Raw genomic sequence first — 25,944 nt, 5'->3', positions numbered from 1 at the left:
GAGTTGGGTATGAGTAAGCAGGACTTACAGATGATCTCAAGGCTGCCTGCTCTGCTCCCAGATCCCACAAATTCTAGGCATTTACCTCCCAGACTTTCCGCCCTGCCCAGGCTGCTCTGAGGACCCGGGAGAAGCAGAGAGAGGTTGGGTATGGGGGAAAACATAGTCTGCCAGGCAACACTGGACATGTGCTCCTGACGCATTCAAGTGGACCAGGAATTGGATGAGGGGGCAGGCGTGGGCAGGGGCATGCAAAGCCAGTCTGGGCAGATGCTAAGCCTCCATGAGACTCCTGATCCCAGAAGTGGTGGGCTTGGAGCAGGACTGCAGTATGACACCCATGAGCCCTCGGCACTTGTCTTTCTTGGGGCCCTGCCGGCATAAAATATATATATATATATTTATTTATTTAAAATTATTTTTTACAGCTGTGTGTAAATATGAATATAATCCAGCCTGGATTTTATTATTATTATTCTCAGGTTTTTTCTTTTGATTTTAAAAGAAATTAAATTAAACACATTTGTGTTTGTGCATAGAAATCCTGTGGCCGTCGTGGCCAGCGGGAGCGTGTCTCCTGGGCGGGCACCTCCTTAAACCCCACAAAGAAAACAGCCAGGACCTCCCCTTGCTCCTTAGCAGAAGACAGCTCTCCTGTACCTGCGGGACGATTCTCTCCTGCATCCTACCTGCAGGAACATACCTAAAAAGGTAGGGAGAGTGGGTTCTGGACCCAGAATTCGGTTCTAGGGACTCCAGACCACACTTGCCTCTCACCGGGTGCGTGAGCGCATACCTGTTGCTGAGCGTCCCTGGGACTCAAGTTTCTTCTGCTGGCAACTGAGAATGCCGGGCAAACGCCCTGAAAGTTCTCAAAGGTTGAAAAGCTCTCAGGCAGAAGGGACAACCCTTCCCCCGGAGGGGCAGGGACTCGGAGTCGCAGGTCGCGGGGGCGCGCGCCGCGTAGGATGCGGATGCGCTCCTGGGTGCGGCGTTTGTGCGGATGTGCGGGGCAAGTTCTTTCTTATTAAACACTCCCAGGCTCCCGGTCCGCCCAGGAACTCCGCGGGGCGCTGGACGAGCCACAGGAGGGGGACTCCTTGGGCCCCCGGGCCGTGTCCGCGGAGCTAGCCGGCGGGTGTCCGTGCGTATCGGACGCGCCTGTGGCCCTGGGGTGCCCGAGCGACGGGGCGCGAGGAGGCGGTGCGTCTGGGCGGCCGGGGCGGGCCGGGGGCGGGGCGCGAGGCCCCGTTCCGGGAGCCTGGCTCGGCGGCTTGGCTCTCGGTGCTGCGAGTGGGCCACCATGCTCAGCGTCGTGCACTTCCTCCGGAGCTTCTTTAAGGTGAGAGGCGGCGTCCCGGGGCCCGCGGTCAGAGCTGGGCGGCGTCTGACCACGCGTGGGGAGCAGAGCCGGCGCGCACCGCTGCTCCCCGGGCTAACCGCTGGGCCCCCGGGTGGGTGGGGGCACCCCGGGCGCTCCCTGCCAACTTTCCAACGTGCCGATCGGGAGACCGGGAGCGTTGCCGCCCAGATGGCGGAGAAGGAGAGGTGCCTGTTGGAGGCAGGCTGGACGGCTGTCCCGGGCCACCCTCAGCGAGGGAGACCGCCCAGTGCCCGGCCTCCCCGGCACCTGCTCGCTCTCGGCACGCAGGGCGCTTGGCAGCCTCGGCCCTTCCATGTAGGATCGCCGGTTCCGGGAAGGACGGCTTGTGCCTGGCCCAGTCGGTGCCCAGGAAGAGGTTGATATTGTTATTTCCCGGGCTGAGGATACCCGAGGTACCGAGGGAGCATACCGACCGGGTTGGGACACCGTTCTGAGGAAGGGGTGTCTAAGCAGGGGGAGGGAAACAGGAACCTGGGGAGTGTTAGACTTCTGCACGGAGTGCGCCCCTTCCCAGGCCCAAGTTCCTGGACTACTCATTAGTGTCCGTGTGTCCAGTTCCTCTGGGGCACCCTTACCTCCCGTGCCCCGACGGGGGCCCCACGGGGAGCAGTAGGCTGCAGATTGCCAAGCTCCACCTCCCCAGGTGAGAAACGGATGGGGTTGGCTCTGCCTGGGACCAACTGCATAAAACCAGAGGCAGGGAAGTCAGGGAAGTGTTGTCAGAGTGACAGGCCCCAGAGTGAGCAGCTGTGCACTGGGCAGCCAGACAGTGGGGCTGTCCATGGTGGGAGGAGCTGCTCTACTTGGCTGTGAGGCCACCTTCTCCTAGAGTGCAGACTGCAGGGTCCAGGTAAAGTTCTCTGGCGCTGAGAGCTCTGGGGAAAGTGGCAAGAAGGCAGATGACCCAGAGCTGGACCTGCCGGAGCCCTGCCCTCAGCCAGTCTGGAATAGCAGCATGTGAATCAGCTCACACCACAGGGATAATTCATGCATACAAACATTGGGAGGGGAGAGGGACGGAGCCTTTCAGAAACTTAGTGAGTGCAGGAGAAACCTTTGAAGAACAGGGGAACCTGGCAGGTGTGAGAGCTGCGGCGCTGAACACACAGGCCCCCCGTACCCCCCTTTGAATTCTGATTTGTTGGTCTTTGTTTTCCCATTTGGAAACTGTGGACAACAATTCCACACCTTTGAAGGTGGTTGCGAGGATCTTACTACAAAACATACGTGTGTTTATAGAGCAGTGAGCCTGGGACCTTCGTCCTTCCCCACCCATGGCAGTGGTCACAGGTCACCCAGGTGAGGGGAAGTCTGCCAGGCAGAATCAGAAGCTCAGGAAACAGGCAGGTGTGGCTTGGGAAAGAGGTCACTGGACATCCCAGAGCAACCACCTTGCCTGCCCGCCTCCTCGGAAGGAGGGCCTTTGGGGAAGTATTCTCATGGGACACACTTTCCTCACGTTCCCAGCCGGTCCCCAGAGGCCTTTCCACCCCTCGTTGTCCCCAGTACCTGGTGGCTACCCTAGGGTCCCTGGAGGTCCTGAGACACCTCAGGCCTCTCTCTGTGCATACCATGGGGATGAGCAGACGTGCCTCTCAAAGGATCTCCCTTTCTGCTGCCCTGCAGAGCCACCCTCGGGAGGGGCCCCGAACACCATGGCAGGCAGTCCACTTTGGGCTATGCAGGTATATCTTGCAGAGCCACCTATAAAGGCCATTCACACATGCTCTACCTTCAGACACTGGTCGTAAGTTATGCCCCGTGAGGCCACAGGAGTGGGAGGCGGAGGGACCCACGTCCTGACCCCTCCTGGGCCGGGGCCTAAACTGACCATTCGGTGATGGGTGCCTGACTTGGTTGCTTGCTTGATCAAGAATGCTGCTCCGTCCTAGGGAGCTCAGATCGTTGGAGCCCCACGGACTCTGATAACAGAGACACAGTGTCCACCAAGGTCCAGGAGGAAGAACAGTCCCTCAAACTCCAGGCCTCAGCTGAGACTTCTGTTGGGACTTGCTCTGCTCTGAGCACTGTGGAAACCAACGGGGCATGACAGCCTTGTGAGAGAGCCCTTCACAGTGCAAGGAGAGCAGAGAGCTTGCCCACAGCCTTTGGGATCACCCAGGGAATGAGTTGGAGCGGCACATCCAAGGAGGAATATGTTGCTTCAAAACTCCAGACACCTGCCCAGCACTGTGCGTCTTTCTTGGTGGTAGGGGGCCGAAGTCCAGCGACATGCCTTTCGCTTTCAAAGCGCTATCCAAAATGTTCCAGAAAACTGGACACCTCTGCTGCCTGCCTGGAGGCTTCGCTGAACCGGAAAGTCCCCGTTTTCATGGAATTTTTGCCCCACACTCCAGTACACATTAGGGTACCTTGCTACTTGCTGTTGTCCAAGTGCTGTCAGTGTGGTGCCACAGACCAGCATGAGGTCCTTTGGGGCAGAAAGGTCAAGGTCTCTGCTCACTAAATTACGGCACGAATCAGTGAAGCCCTGAAGGAGGGTGGTGAAGCTATGTTGCTGTGCCTCTCGTGGGGAAAGCACCTGACTTCTGATGAACCCTGAATCAGCAGTTGAGACAAGAAACACACACACACGCACGCACGCACACACGCACACACACGTACACTTTTTGCCAGATTAATGGACAAGGATTTAACAGATTTGTTCCATTTAAGGAGATTGCTTGTGAGACAGCACAGGAGAATCCACACAGTTGAACCTAAAACTGTCCACTGGCATTCTTCAAGGTCCCATGTCTTCTGAACAAGCCAAGCTGGGAAGTTGAAAAGGGCTGCAGTAGGGATTTCTACTCCTTGGCTGGTGATTTCTTAGTCGCCAGAGATGAAGTATTGCTTTTGATTCCCTAGTTTGGAGGGGAGGGGGTGTTCCAGAGGCTCCGAGTTACCCTTTTCTACCACAGTCTCCACATCATGAGTGAAGGAATGGGGTGGAGTTTCTACCAGGGACTGAACGTGACTTTGCCAGCTGAACACTCTGGAGCTGGGAAAGTCTCGGTAGGACAGATTCAGGATTCCGGTGGGCTACCGTGAAGTGGATGCATGGCAAGCTTCCGTTTGTGACCAGACATGCCTGCCACCTCCCATAGGCCAGGAATTCATGTTAGCACGGAGCCAGTGTTCACTAACTTCTGAAAGGTCCAGGTGTTTCTCAGTACAGGAGCCTTCAGAAGATTCATAGTACTATTTGCTTAGGATGTTATTGCAGGTTACCAGTCTCCCCTTCATTGAAGGGGCTCTGGGTCTGTTGACTCAAGCCTGGGAATTAGGCAAGGGGCAGTAGAGTTTAATCAGTGAATATTTATTGAACACCTACTATCTGCCACACACTGTTCTAGGCACACTAAGAGCCTTTTGTCTACTTTTTTTTTACATTTTTTCTCAATATTACACAAGTCCAATAGGACCCCATGGGTGTTGCCCATCTGTTTCAGTCCCGGCAGCCCCGTGATCGATGAGTTGATGCCAAAGGGCTGTGGCATCAGACATTCACGTTGGCTTCTGGCACTTTAATGTTGCTTCTCATCCTCTGTCATCCCATCTGCCACCAAAGATAGCGCTTCTCATCAGCATCTCCAGCTGACAGAGAATAGCATTTATGGCAATTTTCCAAGATGTTGACATTCTCCTTGCCAAAGTATTTCTCTGTGCCCCTGTGTCTGTTTGGCTCCACAGGGGACACAGTTAAGGCATGGGGAGCAGGTTGCTCTTGATAAATCCACCCCGACACTCTGTTCCTTCAGATATTTGGATTCCTTCAAGGAATTTTTGCCCTTTCCATTTCAATTCGTGGGGAGCCAATATCAAGCTGAGGTTTTAGTGAACCAGCAGGTCGGCTGCTGGAGCACACCTTGGCTGCTGGAGCTAGCTTGCCGCCTGCAGAACGAGTGCACGCCCCCACGTCAACACATTCATCCTGACCCACAATGTTGTTCATCCCTCCACGGTCAGATGCTCTCACAATCCATCCCCACCCATTTCCCCAGGTCTTTGCCAGTACATGTTGGCAGAGTAATAATTTTCTGAAACATGAGCCTTTTCCTCCACAGTTTGAGTTGGTAGTTGGTTCCCATGGCCATGCTGAGATCTGACTCTGCTTTTTGTTCTGGAGGCAGGGAAGAGAGCAGGGGTGGACATGAGGAGAACTGGCCTCACTTTACAGGGCAAGGTGATCACAGGTCTTGAAGCAGCCAGAGAGAGGAGCAGGGGCTGAGTGGGTTTGTGAATCCCCTAATAGATGGCCATTCCTAAGGCCAGGGCTCTCCGTCTTTTCTAAATGATGCTCTGACTTGCATTCAAGGAGCAGGGAAGAAATCCATTCAACCAGCTTTATAATTTACCAATCCACAGATTGGTGGAATCAGACTGCCCCTGGTTCAGGGATATCTCAGGCTTGAGGCTGCAAAAGAGAGGAAACGCTTTACGTACAGTCAGAGGGAGTCCTGGGAGTTCAGGGATTTGAGCTAGTTATTCTCTCTCTTTAATCTGGCCAGGGTAGTTAGAAGAAACAGGCTCACCCCATAGTACTTGAGATCTTCATGCCTTTTCCTCATGTTTTATAGCAAAGTCACATTTCCCCCCAAAGCCCCTAGTAGACTTGGCCACAGCTGATAGAATTAGGCGGTCGCCATGCATGCAATGAGGTGCCAGAGTTCCGTAACTTAATTCCCAATATATTTTCACTGCCTTTGACCTCAAATTGGTGGATTAACCAATCCCAGCACTTCCCTCCCCCTTTCTTTAAGGATCTGTTATCTATAATCACCCTAGTAACAATTTCTTTACTAGTGAATGCTCTTGGTTGCAAAAGGCAAAAATAGACTTTCAGTTAAGTGAAAAAAAAAAAAAGAACTGTCTTGTCAGGGTGTGGGGTAGCTCCCAGGACCCAGCTTGGGTGGGGATCAAAAAAAGTTGGGGCACAGTCGGTCCTGCTCGACAGGCCAGCTGCTGAGGACGCCTCTGGCGGGGCTGCTTCTGGACAGTCAGCCCTGTCGCACCTCTGAGAATATGTCCACCTCCCTCTTGCAGGTGGTTAGGTCTGGTCTCAGGATCCACCATCCTGCCTGGAACTGAGCCGAGCTGCCCTCCGGAGGGCGGGAAGGGAGGAAATCTGCCCCCCTTTCTGTTACCAAGATGGATGGGGCCCAGTTTCTCAATTGTCCTGGGATCCTTTCCTCCCCCCAGTCAGGACTGCTGTTCAGATGCTGGGCAGGAAAGCAGCAAATACCCCGCACGCAATTAAAGTCCCACCAGGACTCGCTCAGCCTGTCAACCTTAGGCGTGAGGGGTGTGCACCCCAGGTCCCAGGGGCATTTGCTAGGGAGTCACCCACATATTCCAGCTCTTCTGGGTAAAGGTCACAACAGGCACCTGAAGTCACACAGACCCTGCCCTGTGAGAGGTCATGAGGAGGCTGTCCCCTTGAGTCCTAAAAAGGCTGGTCTCTTGGGATGACAGAGAGAGGAGACGGCAGAGTGGGCGGGACAGACCAGCTCTGGGAATCAGCTGTCTGCCATGAGGCCCTCAGTGCCTCCCCAGGGCTGCTGTTTCCCCAACACCCTGGACTCTGCCATCCTTGGCCCGTCATGCTGCTTAGCGGTCCGGTGCTTCCTCTGCCCTGGGGCCTTCTCTTCCGCGCAGCCCTTCACAAGACTCAGCTGTGGCCGGAGGCCAGCGGCCCCCTGTGCTTTTACTGCAGACCTTCCTTCTGCTCCCTCTGCGAACTCAGGAAACAACCTTGACCTCACCAGGTCCTCTCCATCCAGCCGTTCAAAATATGCTTTCCAAGCACGTCCAAATTCTGAGCCCTGCTCTCTTCCTCTGGGGTGAAGGCTCTGAGAGGGCGGGGCTGGGGTTTGGAGCATCGTGTCCTGGGAAATGCTAGCTGAGCCTGGGAATGAATCAACCAGCGGGAGGAAAACCTGGGCCAGGTCAGTGCCCCGAGGGAGCCCCTCGTCCAGGGGGCCTGAGTAGGCCGCCCGGGGTTGTTGGTTCTAGAGACGTATCCCCACAACCTTCTCTCCAAGCTTGGGCCAAGCTCAGCCCAGCTCTCTAGACTTCGGGGGCCCAGCCTCCCCATTTCTGGGTGCCTGTCCTCCCCTCGGACGCCAGCCAGTGTTGGTGGTCCTTTCAGGGCCAGCCTGAGACTCCAGCCACTGTTTATAACCTCAGGGAGTTGCTGGGCTTGAATTCACTCTTGGTACTGTGTAGGGCTTGCTGTCCCCAAATGTTTTGTTTGCTTCTCCTGCCAGGTAGAATTGGGCAGTGTCCCTGCGCTCTGGCTCCTGAGAAGTGCTCTGTCTTTCAGGAGTCCTTTCATGGTTTCCTCATCTCTGAAATAGGCAGTCTCCTCCTCGCCAGCTGTCAGATTGTGAGGTTTATTGCCTGGCTCCTGGACCCTCCTGGGTAGCCAGGGTGAGCCCTGTGGCGGGTGTGGGTGGTCCTGCCTGTGAGGCCCTGCAGCCCCTCGTATGGTGACTCATGTGCCACTGGTCAAGGGGTTGAGTGGTGTCCCCACGCTCACAGGCTGCCCTTCCCTGGGGTACCTCCACACCACACTAGCCTCCCCACCATGTCACCTCCTCCAGGAAGTCTTCCTTGATGCTTCCTTGTCTCCCCTTTGGACCCCTTCTCTGTGCTGTCTTTGCAGCTCACCTTCCCTCAGTCATAGGAGCACACTGAGTTATAACTGTCTCTCACTCCTCCGTGCACACATTCATTTAAGTATACTTTTATTAAGGGTCAACTTACTGTATATTTCTATTTCATACTGTTCTTAGAAGACTCCATGACTACACATTATAATTTTCTTTTCCGCCAAGTTCCCAGCTTTTCCATTTACTCTCACATATGACGTGCCACAATGACACAAAAACAAGCCATTTCATACCCCATGTACACCATATGAAAACCCCACAGCAGAGTGGAGACGATGCTTCCATTGTACTTAGTAATTAATGAATGTACTAATTCAAAACTCATCATATTTGATATTGGGAGGTAGATTCATGAGTGTTTGTTTTATTATTATTTTATAGCATACATAAATTTTTTTTGTATCCTATATCACGTAATTTAAAATCGACCATATAATGAACGAATCAGCACAAACCGGAAACAGGAAAAAGGAAACAGAGAAATCCTCTTCCTGTTGTCACGCACTTGCTGTCCATGGTGGAGGCGTCGGGGGGTCAGGGAGGAGAGTGGGAGAGGGACCCCCTCCTCAGTCATCTCCCAGGGGCTGCAGCTGGCCTCTGGATCTCCTGCCTGTCTAGATACCTGAGCAGTGCAGGTGAGAGGGTGACATCCAGGACCTGGACGGAGCCGTGCTCAATGGCATCTGGTTAAGTAAATGGCAAGAATCTGACTTTGGAGCACAAGCGACGGGTGAATGGACTGCTTCCTTGGCGGCTCAGGCCAGTACAGCCAGGGCCCTGCACGCCTGGGACCCGAGGCTGCAGCTCTCAGCACAGCTGCACGTCAGAATCACCAGCTACACAGACTGAGTGGGTTGGAACCCAGGCCTGCGGCCCGGGCCCTGGTTCCTAGGCTCGCAGGTGACTCCAGGGCACGGCTGAGCTGAGAAGCACTGATCTACAGACCTTGGAGCCGCCTGCACTCCCCACAGGGACAGGGCCGTTCTCGGGGTTTCTCTGGACTGAAGCCGAGGCCAGACCATAAGTCGCCCTCTGACCTTCACACCACCCTGTTGTATCCGAGGGGCGTATGTGCTTTCCTGATGACTGGGCGTTACCATGGCTGAATCCCAGCAGTGGTCCGCCATAGACCCCGGCCCCCCAGGCAGCCCCAAGTGCCATGGGTGTTCGCCGTGTAACGTGTGTACCAAAGAGGCAATTTGTCTCTCCTGGCGGCTTCTTGCCAATGAGGTGAAGATTTCCTGAGCTTGAGAAGTGACCTTCTTGGAGCGGGGCCTGGGCCGGGAAGCTGCGCTGTGTGGTGCTGACCGACCTCCTGGGGCCCCCGGCATTGGCGGTGGGCCCGGGGGGTGGGGCAGCATAGACCAGCTCTCCCGTGGGGCTCAGTGCTCACAGGCACCTTCTTCGGAACCCCGCACTCCCAGGGGTGTTGTGAAAGTTAAATGATAATAAAAACACGGAAAAGCACACACATCACCCAGCGCAGAGTGAGCGCCCGACGGCTGTTACTCATCTCCTGTGCTTTTCTTTCCCCTTCCCTGTTTCTCTCTTCCCCCAAACAAATATCCTTCCTTGTAACCAGTGGAGTTGAGTGGAGACCCATCTCCTGATACGGGGCCACGTGAGGATGCTGCTCAGGCCGACACTGCTGGTGCAGCTCCTGTTATGGGACAAGGTGCGTTTTCACAGAAGAGCTCGGACTATGTGACACTCCCAGAGGAGCCAAAGGCCTGGAAGGCGGTTTTCCTCGCGTGAAGACTGAGCCTTGTGAGAAAGTGGGCAGCAACTGAACGGAGGTACATCCGCGGAACACCACTCAGCGAGAGAGGTGTGAACCGCTGGTACACACCCCAACCTGGATGAATCTCCAGAGAATGTGGCTGAATGAGAGCGGCCCGAATGCTGCCTGGCTGCATTGATCTAAAACTCTAGACAATACTGACGAGTCTCTAGTGACGGAAAACAGGGTGCGGGGCAGGTGGGGGTCGGAGAGTGGGACGGCAGAGGGGCATGAGCTGGTGGGGACGTGAGACGTTCATTGTCCTGTCTGGTGACAGTTTCGCGGTGCATACACGTGTCGGAAACCCTCAAGTCCTACCTCCAATGTGTGCAGTTTACCAAATGTCAATTATACGTCGATAGAGCTGGGGTCTCTCTCTGGCGGAACCGGCCTTAGATCTCTTAGCCAGAGCATCTCAAAGCACTCCTCCCTCCTTGAAAACAATCCCCTTGCTTTCTTCACACCCTTCCTGCGGTGCCACGGGCACAGAGACTACAGTGGTTATGGGGCAGCAGATGGCCAGTGAGACGGAGGCCCCGTCTAAGATAGAGATGAGGGATTCTGGTTTAGTCAGCTGAGGTGTCCTTGGCACATGCCACTGGTGTGTCATTGCTGGCTGGTCCTGTGAGAGGCATAGGGCCTGGGGGTGCTTCGTCAGCCGGTGCCTTCACCCCGAGAGTCAGGCATTGTGTTCCTGGGAGGGTGCAGTGCCTACCTGCAGCTCTGTGACGTGGTGTTGGAAAGGACTTCCTGCTGGAGTTGGCCTGGTGACGTGGGTTTGGGGAGATTTAAGGAAGCAGGAGCAATTCTGTGATTTGGTGACTTAATAAATCTCACCCAGGAGGAGAAACTATTGGTCTGAAGCTAAACCTGGGGTTGATGAAGCAGCCGCCCTCACCTGGCGTAGCCGGCTCTTTGCTCTCTGTGGCCTGGACGTGTGTTCCATCTGTGCCCGTGAACATGGACGGGCTCCATCACAGCCCCAGGGTGCCTTGCCTGATGGTGATGCTCCGGGACATTGTTCACGTTCCACAGGAGGACACCGGGCTCCACTGTGACGCCAGGGTGGCTCCTGCATTTCATGGCCACTGTTGTCCTTGCTCGTTGGAAATGAGTCGGGTGCATATCCAACCTCTGAGAGCTATATCCACAGATACATGCCGAGGCCCTCCTGGCCCCAGTGACTCAACTCTCCAGAGGGGCGCCCGGCGGGTATTTGGGAAAAGGCTGGGGGTGATTCTGTGATTCTGCTGTGGACCATGGTGCAGAGCCCCGCTTGGATTCCTGACTTGCTGAGCCCAGCAGAGTTGGTGCTCTGAGCCCCTCCCCCAGCTTCCCCCACCCCCGCCCAGCCAGCTCCAGCCTCCAGAAGCAGGTTGTCCCCTCTCACCCAGGAGACTGGCCTTGCCCAGCACTGCAGGCCCTCTGCACGCTGCTCCGTGCTGGGGCCATGCTGACCAGCGGGGAGCTGGGGACCCTGCCTCTGTCCCAGAACATCTGCTTCTCACCTGGAGTCTGAATTCCTCAATGGGGAAGAGCCATAAGGAGATGTGGGAGACCTTGTAAGACAGAGGAGGTTTCCATCACCACGGTGGACTTAGGGGCACTCCAAATCCTAGCTGTGAACGGGGTGCGGCTCAGCCATCCAAATCCTCAGTTTCTCTGTAAAATGGGGATAGCATGATCTGTCAGATCGTGAAAGTCGGTGAGCTCCCGTTGGTAAAATACGTGGCCTGGGGACCTTGAGTTTTCAAGAGTGAGGCCCCTCGGAGGACTGGACCCCAGGGTGGGAGCACATTTGGCATCCTGTCCCCTCCTGAGGCTGCCTCAGTCCCGTCTCTCTCTGTGAGTTCTGGAGTTGATAAAATGTCAGGAGAGGATTCACCAGGGAAAACACTGGCTGAGAGAAGACACAGCCTCCACCCGAAGGGTGATGAGTAAGACACGGACCACGGCTGGATGGGGAGCAGGGAAGCTCTGAAAGGACAGCCCGTGTGGCCTCACCCCCGTGCAGCACGCAGCCTAGTGCCCAGCTCCACCTACCCTCCTCACTGTTGTCACACGGACCACATGGCTGTCACCCTCCCCTGGCCACGGTCTCAGGAACGTGGCGGGAGCTGAGCCTCTGGATAGGGACACGTGTGGCAGGTCACCTCTGGCTGAAGCTGACTGGTCAAGTGGAGACCACAGGTGCTGGAGAGGCCACATGGAAGCAGGAACTCCCCGATGCAGTGGGGAAGGAGGCCTGGACACAGGACACTGGGGCCGGCTGGGAGGAGCTCTGAGGTCCCTGTCTCCAGGCAGGAGAAGGGCTGTATTTGCAGTGCGATGGAGTTTGCACAAGACAGGAGCTTTCTCCAGGGTGAATGAGCTCCCACCCTGTCTCAGGACCACCGTCTGAAGCCGCCCCTGGGAGGTGGCCACTCCGTCAGGCTCAGATCCAATCTAAAGTGGCCGGCACTCTGGCCCAGGGTTCTGATTTGATCCCAGAAGTGCAGTTCATTCGTTCCATCTACAGCATCTGCCAAGTCCTGTTTCATCGCAGGCCTTGTGATGGGGAGACCAAGCCATGAGGGAGACAGAGCCCAGCCACACACATGCCCCAGTAGGTGGTTCTGAATTCTCCTGAGCACCAGGCCAGCGACCTTCTGCGCATTCGGTGGAGGCTGTGACCCGCAGGCTGGACACACCCCTGCTTTTGTGTGCATGCACCCTCTGCTTGCAATCCCAGAGGCCCACCAAGCCTGTGGACGGCAGTCTAGGAGACCTGCTCTGGCTTGTGAGCTCATGAGGACCAGGGCCACAAATTACTGTTTCTCTTTCTCCCTCTCTAGTGCCCAGCACGGAGCGTTGAGTGAGGTGGCAGCTCTGTGCGTGTTTCAGTGAGGAGACTGGGAACATGGCCCTTTGCTCCACATCGCTGAGACCTGGGTAGCAGGGGATGGGTAGATTGTCCATGTTAGTGGGACAAAGAGTCAGACACTACCCATGGGGGATGGGCCATGGTGGGGCTGCAGCGAGGGCCTGGAGGGGTTGGCACGCCTGGGGATCAGGTGCCCAGAGGGAGGGCACTGAGCCCTGAAGCCCAGGGCGGGCACTGGCTGACAGTCTTGGTGCACAAGGGACCTGGCCAGGGACACTGCCTGGAGGACAGTGGGCTGGGCCTCAGACAGGCTGGGCGGGCCCTGGACATCTCTGATCCTTCACCCCAGCCAATGCCAGGGAGGAAAGCTGGTGCCAAAGCAGAGAGGTGAGAAGGGAAAATCAAGCCTGCCAGGCAAGGAGGTACTGCCGGCCTGCTTGCGCCCCAGGGGAGTAGAGGGCCGCTCGTGGGGTCTCACCTGCTGCCCCCACTTTGCCTCCTCGTCCACAGCCTCAGCCCCGGAGCACCTCCCTGCCCCTCCCTCAGGTCGGAGGCTTTCACAGCCCCCCTCTCTGTCCTTTAGCAGCACAAGTTCTCAGAGCGTGTTTGTTTCTCTCTAAAAATGGTCCAGTGCCGACCTGGTCGAGCAGCTCCTAAAGAGCCCCAGGAGGGCGCTGGGATCTGGGGAAGCTCTGGCTCTTCACGGGGGCCTTGGGACGGGGATACCCTGTCAAGTGTTCAGTGTCACGTCACAGGGGCGCAGAGACGGGGAGGGAGACAGGGGTGCATGGAAGTTTTCTGTGCCCTATTTGGAGAGTTGCCACCTTTGCTGTTCACAGAGGCATCTCTGACCGGGGCCCCATGCCCAAGCTGTCAGTAGGGATACAGCAGCCACGCGGCTCCTGGGGTCACTCCAAAGGGCTGGCCAGGCCACCTTCTTGCTGTGGAACCTAGGGGAGTCGCGCTTCAAAGCTCTCGAGAGGCAAGGCAACAATCCACCTTTCCTGGAGCTTAACATGCACTTTTCAAAAAGCAGTTTGATACTTCTGACATCAAGGTGCATTTATAATTGATGTGTACATTTAAAAGTGATTTCGTCTTCCCTCTCCAAAGCTATCATTAACTTCGTGGCCTCTGTGCACTGAGGAAACAGGACAGTTGTCAATCTCCCACATGTTCGGGAAACACAGTGTGTGCATCGCTTGGAGGCCCCAGTCCAGCCCAACCCAGGAGCTGTGTGACTCCCTGAAGAAACTCCCACGTCCAGGGCATCCTCAGAGTGACATGCCAGGACGGAGGGACACGTCTCCCAGGGAGAAAGGAAGGAGTCCCCAACACTCCCAGAGAGGCTCCCACCAGGCCCCAGAGCCGCCTGTATCACATCTCCCTAGCCGTGAGTGTGGTCGGCATGATTTTGTGTCTGATGCACAGAGCAGTGGCCGCTATGGCTGGGCGTCCCCTGTGTCCATCTTTGTGCAGGCAGAATCACCTCTCAAGGCACCTCAGGGAGCAGGCACTTCTGGTGACCCTTGTGTGTCCGTCAGAGAGCTGCTGACACAGCTAGCGATGGGTCTTCACGTTCAAGGACTGTTTTTCTCCGGAATCTGGTTCTACTCTCCTCCAGTGAGGCCGGCTCCGGAACCCACCTCCCCAGCTTGTCTGTGGCCCAAACCAGCACTAAATGGCTCTTGACTGGATTCCCAACTCCAGATCCTCCAAATTGGCCAAATGCCTCTGTCCCTCTGGTACAGCTGCACGTATCCTAACACAACAGGGCACGTGGCCAGTGGGCAGAGGGGACAGACTGTAGGGATGGCAGAGCCTCTAGCGGGGGTGCAGCGGCAGCAGGCAGGCAGGTGTCCCTCCTAACAGAGGCCTCATTTTGTTGATGAATCAATTCAGACTCCAGGGGGTGACAGGCAGAGGGGTGGAGGTAGAGCAAGACCCAACATCAACGCCCCCATTTTTCCACCATACTGGGTGGCCTCCAGCAATCTAGGCTTTTCAGTGAGACCGTTCGTGATGACGTTCTGGGCCACCAGGGCCTCTGCCGTGCATGTGCTTCTGTGTCCGAGGGAGTGGCCCCCTCCCTGTGCAGGTGTGATGGGCTCCAGACCACCCATGAGTCTGCGGAGCAGCCTCGGACCGCCAGGTGCGGGCCCTCCTGGGGCTGCCACACCCACATCCCACCACGAGCAGTTCTCTCAGTCCCTCTGAGTACGTCTATCTGCTAAACTGGGGCGACCACCTACTGAGGCCCCCAGGCAGGGCTGCAGAGAGGGCAGGGGGGAGGTGGAGCTCTCCAGCTTTGTGCGATGTGTGACCGCTACAGTCGCGCAGGTATGTTGGCATGTGGAGAAGGATGGGTACCAGCTGAAGTGGGGATTCGACCGTCTGCATGACCAGAGGTCAGCACGTGCCTTTCTTCTGTCTGGTGGCCTTGTGGGGGTGGGAGCGGGACCTGGGAAAAGTAGGGCCATGAGGACTCAAGTCAGGACGCGTCTGTAGATGGCGACAGGCATCACCTGCCAGCCCCCGGTGGGCGGGCCCAGCTGGTCTGTGGCTCATTACTTCATGGTCGGGAGGAGAGCCTGTGAAGGCCCCTGGGCGGGCTCTGGTGCAAATCACTACATTGTGCCGTGTTGTTTCTCACGCAGCTATGTCTCCTCAGGGAAAGGAAGGCCAGTCTCTTCTCCTGGAGAGACATAGCTAGGAACTGTGGGCACAAGTGTGCTGCAGCCAGGACCTGGGAGCGGTCCCTTCAGCCTGGGGAGACCTCCCGTGCAGCAGGTCAGGAGGGCAGGCGCTGCCCGCCTGTTGGGAAGGAGCTGCCGCCAGGCCTTTGGATGGGCGGCCACGCTGCCTCTGGCCCGAGAGACTGGAGCGGGGCAGGCGCGGGGCAGCAGGTCAGAACCCAGTGCCACGTGCTGGTGGGAAGAGGCACGGCGGCGTCCTCACCGTGGACACACAGTCATTCACTGGAATCTCCCGACCGCATCCACTCATCTAAGACCTGCAGGAGGCGCCCACCCTCTCAGGGAAACCTGGGACCCTGAAGTCTTGTTCAGCCCCATCTCCGGGGATCCAGCAAGGCTCACAAGTCGATGTTTGTGCACCCAGATATGGGGAGTCAGAGAGACCTTTCCAAACGCAAATGCCACCACTACGTAGCCTGGGCAAGCAGCTATTCCGAGCTTCAGTAAGGAAATCTGCAGAAAAAAGATAAGAACACCCTCCTCATTTTAGGATGAAATAGTGTCTATAAGGCACTGGACACATGGGGAGCGCCTCACGCCGAGTTATTTTGTTACCACAGATGTAATTTTTATAATAGGAGAGACAATTTTCATTCAAGGATTTGCTGAGCAGCTGCCCTGTGGCAGGCTGGAGTGCTGGAGGGGCTGACATGCGCCCCCTGGAGGAGCCTGGCGTCTCGCAGTGGAGACGGGCAGGCGCACAACAGCAACAAGGTCAACAGCAAGCAGCAACAGCTTCACCCCCACAGCTAGGGATTCGGACAGGAGGCGGCACCCGGAGACAAGCCCTCAGCCCTGCCCTGGAACAGAGGAGATGCCGCAGGAGCCAGGCGCGTGGGAAGCGCTAGCTTGGAGCGCTGTGCGCCTGCGCGGATTCCTGATACCCGAGGGAGGCTTAGGAGCGAGCTGGGGGGCCTGTGAAGGAGGCCGGACGATGTGCACGAAGGCAAAGCATGGGCGCAAGTGTGTGCTGGGAGCACGAGCGTCTTAGGAGATGCCTAGGTGTGAGTGGGGACTGGGAGGGAGAAGTGAGGATGCAGAGTAGGGCCAGGATGTGCTGAGCCCTGGCGTTTCCTGAGGGCAGTGGAGAACCGCGGGGCGGAGACCGGGGTGACATCAGCGGTGGGTGTGCTGAGATCGGAGGCAAGGGCTGGGGGCCACAGGAGCCCACCCCTCCTCAAGGCAGAGGGTCCTCGTCCTGCTCAGAGCCCAGGAGCAGTGCAGAAGAGGGCTTAGTGGGAAAAGGGCAAAGCCACGGCAGCCAGGAGGACAACATGGAAAGGTCCGTTGCTCTCCTGGGCCCAGAGCAAACTCCTCTCCCCTGGGGATCCTGGGCCTGCTGCCGGTCCAGGCCAAGAAGCTGCTCAGATGTCAGGGAAGAAGCTGCCTCCTTCCAGAAGCCTGAAACACCCAGGTCAGGGAGCTCCCATCATGGGTCACCTGGCAAGAGCCACGCGTGTCTGGTTCCTTGGGTTCCCTGGCCTGGCCTTTCCCACGAGACACCTTCATACGGCACCGCGAGGGAGGGACTTCCTGGCTCCGCCACACCCATCCCAAGGCCCAGGCTGGGGTCTTCCGGGGGGGAATCCCACACAGCACCTCACGGTCTGATGCTAACAGCCATACAGCTGACAATGGACCTGTGATGGCAGAAAATTCAGAACAACAGGTGGGAGAGGGAAGCAGAGTTGAGCTCCATGGTGTACTTGGGCGTCTCCAGACACAGCACTTAGCCTAATTCTGTCTTCTCACCTGTAAAGTGCTGCCTACTTCACAGGCTTGTTGTTTGGACTTAGCTGCAAGGTGAGATTTAGAGGAGGCGTGTCATGCTGGCACTTTTCCTTTCCAGTCTTCAATCACATGACATTCTGCAAAGCACAGAGGTGAGCCTTGACTCACCTATTTCAGTGGATACTGTGAGAAGAGCATGGTCCAGGGCGGAGCTGCAGAGACAGGTGTGGGCTGCCCCAGGTGTCTGTGAGCATCAGCTTTCAGGAACAGCAGTTTTCTCTGTTTGTCTTGGGCTCTTAGGTCTCTGTGGCATGTTCCACCTCTCTACAACATGAATGGGGCAGAACTTGAGGGGTGGGCGTGTAAGGAACACCTTCATTTGGTTCCACTGTTGTTTACAGGCCACACAAGCCCTGGCAACATCCCGGCCACCGTGGGAATGCAGTGTGGGTCAGGTGAATGGAGGACGCGGCCATAATAGATAAAATGCAGTGAGGTCAGCCTTGAAGAATGGAAAGAGCAAGGCTGGTGCCAGGATACCTGCATCCTAGTCCCAGCTTTGCCGTTACCTTGCTGTGTGATGCTGGGCGAGTCACTAAACTTGTGGGATAGGGCTCTCAGTTCTCTCACCTGTCAAGTGCAAATGTCCTCCGTCCTGCTTACCTCCTAGGTTATTGGGATGATGAAACTGATGATGCATGTGGGAAAAGCTTGGGAAGCAAAGAAGTATGTCTGATACAAGAGAAATGATTTTAAAAATTATGGGGTATCCAAACAAAATGGTTAATAAAATTATGTCATAGAATACTATTTAATGACATGAAAAAAATATTCACAATATACTCTCAGGCAATTTCATATTTGAAATAAAGATCTGTACCTATGCTGTGAGGTACACTGAAGTGCTAAAACTACAGGCCAAGCCCTGTTTCAGGTGCTTGGAAACCTGCAGTGGAGCAGGCTGAAACTCCTGCCCTGGGAGCCTATGTTGGTGTGGGGGGGGGAGTGCAAAAAGTGCACATTCCTTCCATGGAGGGCGTTTCCATAAACTCAGGGTCATTATACCTGCCTCTTCCAAGGAAATGGTGTGGGGCACACCCTGGGGCAGCTCTATCCCAGGCAGGTATATTTGAGAAGACAGGGCTCCCACTCCCCCCACCTGCAGCTCCCAGCCCGGTACTATGGTTTTACCCCAGGAGGGGCAAACTGCTGGCATTCTCATCCCCAGCCCCATGTTGCAGGAACTCTGTCCTGGCAGGTGCTGTTGAGAAGTCTGGGGCTCCCTTCCACACCCAGCCTCACTTAAGTGGCAGCTCTGCTCCAGTCACAGCAGGCAAAGAATACTGGGGCCACAGTCATTCCCTGCCCCAGCTCACTCGTAGGATAGGGATTCCATGCCAGGAGGGGGGAAGCCACAAGGACCGGGGACTGCCAGCTGGTAGAGTGGGGGGTGATGTCAGTCAGGAAAAGCAGACCGCCACCCCCAGCTCTGTGGCAAGGGCTTCTGCCTGAGGAAAAAGGCCGGCCATGAGGACCCTGCAGCTCTGCTTGAGGGGCTTGACTTCTGATTCGGGACAGAGAGTGGAGGACTTGGTGGAGAGCAATTAAGAGGAAGCTGGTAGCTTCATGAGCCGGGAATCCCCAAGATCACCTTCAGGCTTGATGATTGGCTAGAAGGACTCATAGCCCTCAGAAAAGCTGTTGTACTCATGGTTATGGTTTATTACAGAGAAAAGGCATAGATTTAAATCAGCCCAGGGAAAGTGTACACAGGGAAAAATCCAGGTGAAAGTGTCCAGGTGTCCTCTCCAGTGGAATCACACAATGCAGTGCTTAATTCTCCCAGCAAAGATATGTGACAACATGTGTAAAGGTTGTCAACCAGGGAAATTAACCTGAGCCTTATGTCCAGGGTTTTTATTGGTGTCCACGTAGCATGGAGTGCCTATATGACTAACCTTAGCTACTCAGACTCTAGTCTCCCAGAGGTCCCAGCTTGGCCCAGGACCTCAGGCATGCAAAAACACTCCTACCAGGCAGGATATTCCAAGAACTCAGAGGTTATCTCCCAGGAGCCTGTCCTTTCTTTGGAGTGTGCAGGGTTTGAGTAATGCAAGCCTGCTAAGTCAACTCTTTACTGGACACTTCAAGAAACAAGCAAATGGCAGAAAGAGGAATAGTTTAATAGAGAGACAGCTAAGAAGAGTCCTCCTGGGATCACAGTAAACCATGGGAGTTGGGAAGGCCACGTGCATGGGCCGGCTGCAGCCACACAGGAGCAACCAGAGCAGGATGTGAGCAGACACGGGGGCATTCTCCAAGCTGCATACAGACCTGTCAACACAGGATGGACGCCTCAGTGGCACAAGGGTCCTAGCAGAACCCGTGGCCAAACACTGACTGAACAATGACCTATTGTTGCCCAGGTACAACTCCCAGGAAGCCATGCTTTAAAATAAAACCACACACATCCCTGGCATTCTGGAAGACTGTGTACATGCACAAGGCTACAGCCTCTCAGGAGTGATCAGAGAGGGAACGACTGGTCCCTGGCTAAAGTTGGACAAAACTGTAAACTCTCTGAATGGCAACGGCAGCTTCCAAGCCCCATTACCTCTAATGGTAAAGGGCTGTTGACCTGAAACAAATAGCCAGATATTGCTCCAGCAAAGATGGTTTTGTTCAGCATCAGCAGAGAATGGCAATTTGGGGTCTGCAAACAGGGTGAGCCGTGTGCGAGTCCCTGCATGGCAAGGGAAGCAGACACAGTTTTTTGTTTTTTCTTGCGGTCCGCGGGCCTCTCACCGTTGTGGCCTCTCCCGTTGCGGAGCACAGGCTCCGGACGCGCAGGCTCAGCGGCCACGGCTCACGGGCCCAGCCGCTCCGCGGCATGTGGGATCCTCCCGGACCGGGGCACGAATCCGCGTCCCCTGCACCGGCAGGCGGACTCTCAACCACTGCGCCACCAGGGAAGCCCGAAGCAGGCACTTTTATAGAGGGGAAAAGGAAGTTGCGAGGGTGATAGTAAACAAAGAGCTCATGGCTCTTCATTGGTTGAGTTGTTGTCAGGATAGAAGAGGGGTCTTTCTTCTCATTGGGCCCTGCTGTCATCACAGGGCATGAGAGCTCCCCCTTCTGGTCTCCAGACTCTATTTAACTGAGGTTTCTGTTTACTAATTTTTTACAGGGTAAAAAATCTAACAAATCATGGAAACTTAAGCAAAACCTTTGGCCAATAAGTGGCTCAGACTGGTCAAGGGATAGCCCCTAGGTAAGCTGGTTAAAAGAAAAAAACAAGAAGAAAAATCCTGAAGAGGGTTATCAGAGGCTGCACACCGTGTGGGAATGGATTTTGCAGATTAGTTGTCAAGTCACTAAACAAACAAACAAACAAAAAACACAACAACTGACCAGACAACAACAGCATCAACAACCCAGAGGAGGAAAATTAATATCCAGAGTTGCTACACTATATTATCTGAAATGTCCAATTTTCAACAAGAATAGTAACAAAAAATATACAAGACATGCAAAGAAATAGGAAAGTGTGACCCACACACAGAGGGGAAAAAAGCAAGCAATAGAAACACTTTGAAGGGGTGTAAGTGGTGGCCTCAGCTGACAAAGACTTCAAAGCAGCTGTCATAAAGATGTTCAAAGCACTAAAGGAAACGATGCATAAAGAATTTAAGGAAGGTGTGATAAGTGTCTCACCAAACAGAAAATATCAGTGAAGGACTAGAAAATATTAATATTAACCAGTGGAAATTCTGGAGTTGAAAAGTACAATAACCAAAATGAAAATTTTGGTAGAGGGGTAATTCCCTGGTGGTCCAGTGGTTAGGACTCCAAACTTTCACTGCCAAGGGTGCAGGTTCATTCCCTGCTTGGGGAACTAAGATCCTAAAGGCCATGTGGCAAGGCACAAAAATTAAAAAAAAAAAAATTGTAAAAAGAACAACAGATTAAGACCCAAACAAAAAAAAAAACAAAGAAAAAAAATTTTTAAATGTTTACTAGAGGGGCTCAAAATATTTGAGCTAGCAGAATGATTGAACTTGAAGATAGCTTGAGATAATGCAATCTGAGGAAGAGAGGGAAAAAAATGAAAAGTGAACAGAGCCTCCGAGAAACGTTGGACACAATTAAGTGCACCCACAGAAGCATAATGGGAGTACAGTACAGAAGAAGTGGAGAAGGTAGAATACATTCATTCTCAGATACACAAAAATGGAAAGAATTTGTTGCCAGACAATCTGCCTTACAAGAAATGCTAAAAGAAATTCTTCAGGCTGAGAGCAGATGACACCAGAGAGTAATTCAAATCTACATAAACAAACAGAGAATGCCAGTAAAGGTAATTGTTTAGGTAAGAGACAGTTACAATTGCATTTCCATTTCACCTGAGATATCAAATTTATGGGTATGGAGTTGTTCATAATATTCCTTTATTATCCTTTTAATGTCCATGGGACTAGTAGTGATGGCCACTTTCATAACTATGTATTGTATTTTAATTTTCATGCAAAATATTTTCTAATTTCAGTGGTAACTTCCCTGAATGGAAAAATAAACAGGAGACTTCTCCCCATTCCTTCTGAATGTTGCAAGCCCTTTCCTCTTCCTAAAGCCAGTTCTAAAAGTCCTATCCTAGAGATTTCTCTGTGTCCTCGTGCCCATTTCCAGGTTGGGTGAAGGATGTCAGTGAAAACACGAGAAACTCACCTCAGTGGTACTTCAAATTCTGGCTTTCTCTCCTATCGAATTGCTACTGTTTACTTTAAAGAGTCCTCAAATAGCTGTTCCGTGCATTCCGTCTGAGTTGTACAGCTGCATTTCGTGGGAGAGGCAGGGTGGAGTGTGCTTACTTCATCTTACTTGGAAACGGAACCTCCCCGATGTCTTTTTCTTAATTGAGGAATTTCTTACAAAGCCACAGTAAAAATAAGCCAGAGTAATGTGGAAACATAGCAGAGGGTCACCTAGCCCAGATTTGGGGAATTAACCTTAGCGGCAGATAAGGGGAGCAGGGAAGGTTTCCCAGAGGAACTAAGACCTTGCTGTCTCTTGGCTGGGCTTAACGTGGGCGAAAGGTATTCTGAATAACAGGACCCACTGTGGCACAAAGGTGTGAAAGAGTGTGGTGTCTTTAGGGAATAAAGGCAAAGGATTTTATACAACTGGAGCCCTATGTGCAGCAAACAGGAAGGAAGAGGCAAGAAAGGCAGAGGTCAGATCAGTCAGTAGGACTTTGTATCATTCTAGAGTATTTGGATTCTGTTGGAAATTTTATAGAGAGTGTATTAGTTACCATGGCTGCTGTAAGAAATTACCACAAACGTAGAAGCTTAATCTATTCGCTCACAACTCTGGAGGACAAAAGCCCAAAATCAGATTCAGTGGGTTAAAGTCAAGGTGTCCTCCGGGCTGGTTGCTTGTGGAGGCTTTGAGGGGAAAATGTGCTTCATTGCTTTTTTCAGCTTCTAGTGGCTGCTTGTAATCCTTGGCTTGTGACCCTCTCCATCTTCAAAGGCATCACCTCATTCTCTGCTTCCAACATCACGTGGTTTTCTTCTCTGACTGATTCCCTCCTTCATTTCTCTGGTAAGGACCCTGGTGATTACATCCAGCCCACCTGCATAATCCCGGATAATCTCCCCATCTCGATATCCTGAATTGATCACATCTGCAGAGTCCCTTTCGCCACAAAATGTAATATTTCCCAGCCTACGCAGAGGGTACTTCATAGATTTTTGATTGGAGGGGATGATGCGACAAATTGTCTAATTTATGGTTTAGAAAGATCTGTCTGGCAGCAGAGTAAGGAGAGTAGGGCTGCAGGCCTGCAGAGTAGTTTGCAAGCCGCGGAAATAACCAATGCCAGCGATGAGAAGGTACAGCTGGGTCAGTGGCGGTAGGATGGAGGAGAGAGTTTACCTGGCGGACTCGGGAGGTAGAATCCGCAGGGCTTGGAGCCAGCTAGGGCGTGGATGAGTGAGAGAGGGAGTCCGGAAGGACTCGGCGTTTCTGCCCTTACCATCTGGGTGATGTGGTATCACTGGTGAATAGGGAGTACAGGAGAGGACAGGGAGAGATCCCTAGTTTTGTTCAGAGCCTGGCTTCGAGGCCTGGATGAGAGTCCTCTAGCTGCGGCCCATGGTCTGCAGAGCAAGGCAGGTGATGGCTCTTTGGTGGTGCCGAGCACACTGGCAGTACTTGAAGCCGGGGAGACAGAGATGACTCAGGGACTGTGTCTAGAATCAGAAAGTGCACAGGAGCTGCCTTGCGGAACAATGGCCTTTACAGTTAGGGAGAAGTAGGGGTGTGGGAGGAAGCCGGAGAGGCAAGAGTAGCACCAGGAGGGTGGGTCCTGCATCCAGTAGCCCCGGGGAGCAGGGAGTTGATGCCTTTGTATTCAGAGTCCTTCCTCTCCTGGCGAAGGGCCACTTCTTATCACGTGAAACGCTGGAGGAAAAGGGTAAAGATGGTATTGTGTTTTTGCTTGTTAATCTTGGGGACCAGAGGCTCGGCTGAGAACTGAGCTGTTTCTTGAACATTAGCTGCGCGCACACATAGAAGAGGCTGAGTGAGGCCCCCTCACTGGAACCAATCGTGGCAAACAGGACCCATTTTGCTCTCAGCCTTGCCCTGGCAGCTGCTGAAAAGCTCTATTATCTGCCTTTCTGGGCACACTGACCGCAGAGGCTCAAGGTTTTGGTGCAAGGCAGAAGTCCCCCTGCCTCTGAGAACAGTATTCATCCTCCGCTGTCATTCCCATACAAGGGCCTTGTAGAAAGACATGGCTGCAGGGGAGACCAGAGGCCTGGAGACTGTTTCCTCCGTGTGTTTCTGCTTTTCCCCTCTTGTGGCTTCTTCCTCAGCCCTGGAGAAGGAGAAGGAGATAAGAGAATGGGGCTGGTGGATGTTGGCAAAAGGTGCAAGGACAAGGCTTAATGGAAGAGTTGAGATTTGACTTGGCCCCTGGGAAAAGGGGAGGACTTTTGGGAGAACTGGGTAGTCAGGAGGGGGTACATTTCAGATGGAGGGATGGGCATGTTAGGATGGAAAATCAGAAATGGGCATGAAGTATGTGGAGCAGGGCCTGGAGACCGGTCCAGCCAGGGGAAGCGCATCCCAGGGCCACGAGCTCCCAGGACACTGTCCCAGAGAGGAGAGAGGGAAGGGGCTCTCTGGCCCTGTTCCTTCCTCTAGAAAGAGCATCGCTTCATGTTTGAATGGCCCTTATTTCCCTGCATCCATTCCCATGTAACCGTCTCAGAATTGTGTACACTGAGGGGAGTGAAGTTTGGAGAATTAACCTCCCAGAGTGAGGACAGCCAGGTTAAGAGCCAGGATGGAAACTGAGGCGGAGGGAGCTAACTTTTGGGGCGTGTTTATGTGCCAAATGTCTAAATACATGTTGCCATTTAATTCTCAACTCTCCTAGACCTAAGTGCTATCAGCCTTATTTCATAGATGGGACCAGAGGCTCTTAGGAGGAGGTACCTCATCCCAGGTAATCTCTGTCACCACCGGGATGAGAATGGGATCTCCGCAGAAGTAATGTCTGCAGCCATGGATGTCACAGTAGAGGCCCTGCTAAGAGATCACTGCGTGACAGTCACCTCACTTTACTGCTGGGAGACCATGGTTTAGAAAGGGGCATGACTGGCTGAAGGTGCCCAGCCAGTGGGTGGGACAGCTGGGGTGGGCAAGGGACTTTTCTAAACCTCAGCTTCCTACCTGGACTTTTAAAAATGCCTACCAACGTACAAATGCTTTGAGAAGTCTGTAGGAAATTTTTAAATTTAACTTCGTATCATTTTCCAAAATTATCTGACAGCCAATCTCATAGTTGTTGTCTAAATCCTGTGGACTCCCCTGCGGGAGATGCTTCATGCCGGCAACCTGGGAAATTCAGGTCCACCCCTCAGATCTTGGGAAGACCCTCCCACTCCTTGTTAATTAAAAATTGCACACCTTGACTCACTCCCTTATAATTTTGCCACCAGTGGAGCAAGAAAAATGAGAGACCTTGTCTCCTGTTTTGACACTAATTTTAACCCACCGAAGAGCCACAAGACACGGTGGGTGTAGCAGCTGGTGAAATGTGATTTAAGGTCTGTCAGCTATGTCGCCTTAGGTGAGTACTTGCCCTGGCAGAGCACACGCTGAGTGTCGGTAAGGGGGGCCAGTGGTGCCTCGCAAGGCTGCTGTGCAGCTTAGTCAAGAGTAAGCAGTGGCCTGGCAGGAAGCAGACAGCTAGTTCCTCCCTCTGCGGGGAAGAAACTTAGCCTTCTAAAAATGATGTAGGCCTATTTCAAGTTGTTCACCTTGTTGGTAAAGGCGCTGAGCTCTTGCTCTGCTGGTTATCAAAACACAGAGTTTAAGCTTTAGGCCAAAGCACGAGAGGTTGTGTGTGGAGAGATGCTGTCCTTACACCAGGCGTGTTCCAGTACACAAGCCCTGTTTTCAAAGGCTTCCCCGATCTAGAACATGCCCAGGAGATAACCATGGTTTTTGTACTAATATTAGGGGTGTGTGATTGACAGCAGCTGAAAATTTGAACTTGAGATTGGCTTAGAAAACCTGGCATGGTTGGCTTCTGCACCCACAGGCCGTTTGGCCCTAAAGCAAGGCCCCTCCACACCCATCTGGGCCTCTCCTCAGCCGACAGCACTCCAAGCCCCTTGGTTCCTCCCATTTCCCAGCTTTCCTCCCAGCCTTCTGCTTTGAGCTGAATCATACCAATTGTG

The 25,944-nt window shown here is 53.8% G+C and overlaps 1 protein-coding gene across 1 annotated transcript in view; it reads left to right on the top strand.

Moving 5' to 3' along the window:
• Positions 1 to 1,261: 1,261 nt before the first annotated feature.
• Positions 1,262 to 25,944, top strand: part of LOC115843926 (uncharacterized) — a 254,621-nt gene continuing 229,938 nt past the window's right edge. The window contains 1 exon segment of the mRNA XM_030840489.2: positions 1,262 to 1,342. Coding sequence (XP_030696349.2) covers positions 1,304 to 1,342 — 39 coding nt within the window. The 5' untranslated portion in view covers positions 1,262 to 1,303.

The sequence above is a fragment of the Globicephala melas genome, chromosome 7 (assembly GCF_963455315.2).
Source record: "Globicephala melas chromosome 7, mGloMel1.2, whole genome shotgun sequence".
Lineage (NCBI taxonomy): Eukaryota > Metazoa > Chordata > Mammalia > Artiodactyla > Delphinidae > Globicephala > Globicephala melas.
Note: the sequence above shows the minus strand (reverse complement) of the source record. Positions and strands in the feature narration are given on the sequence as shown.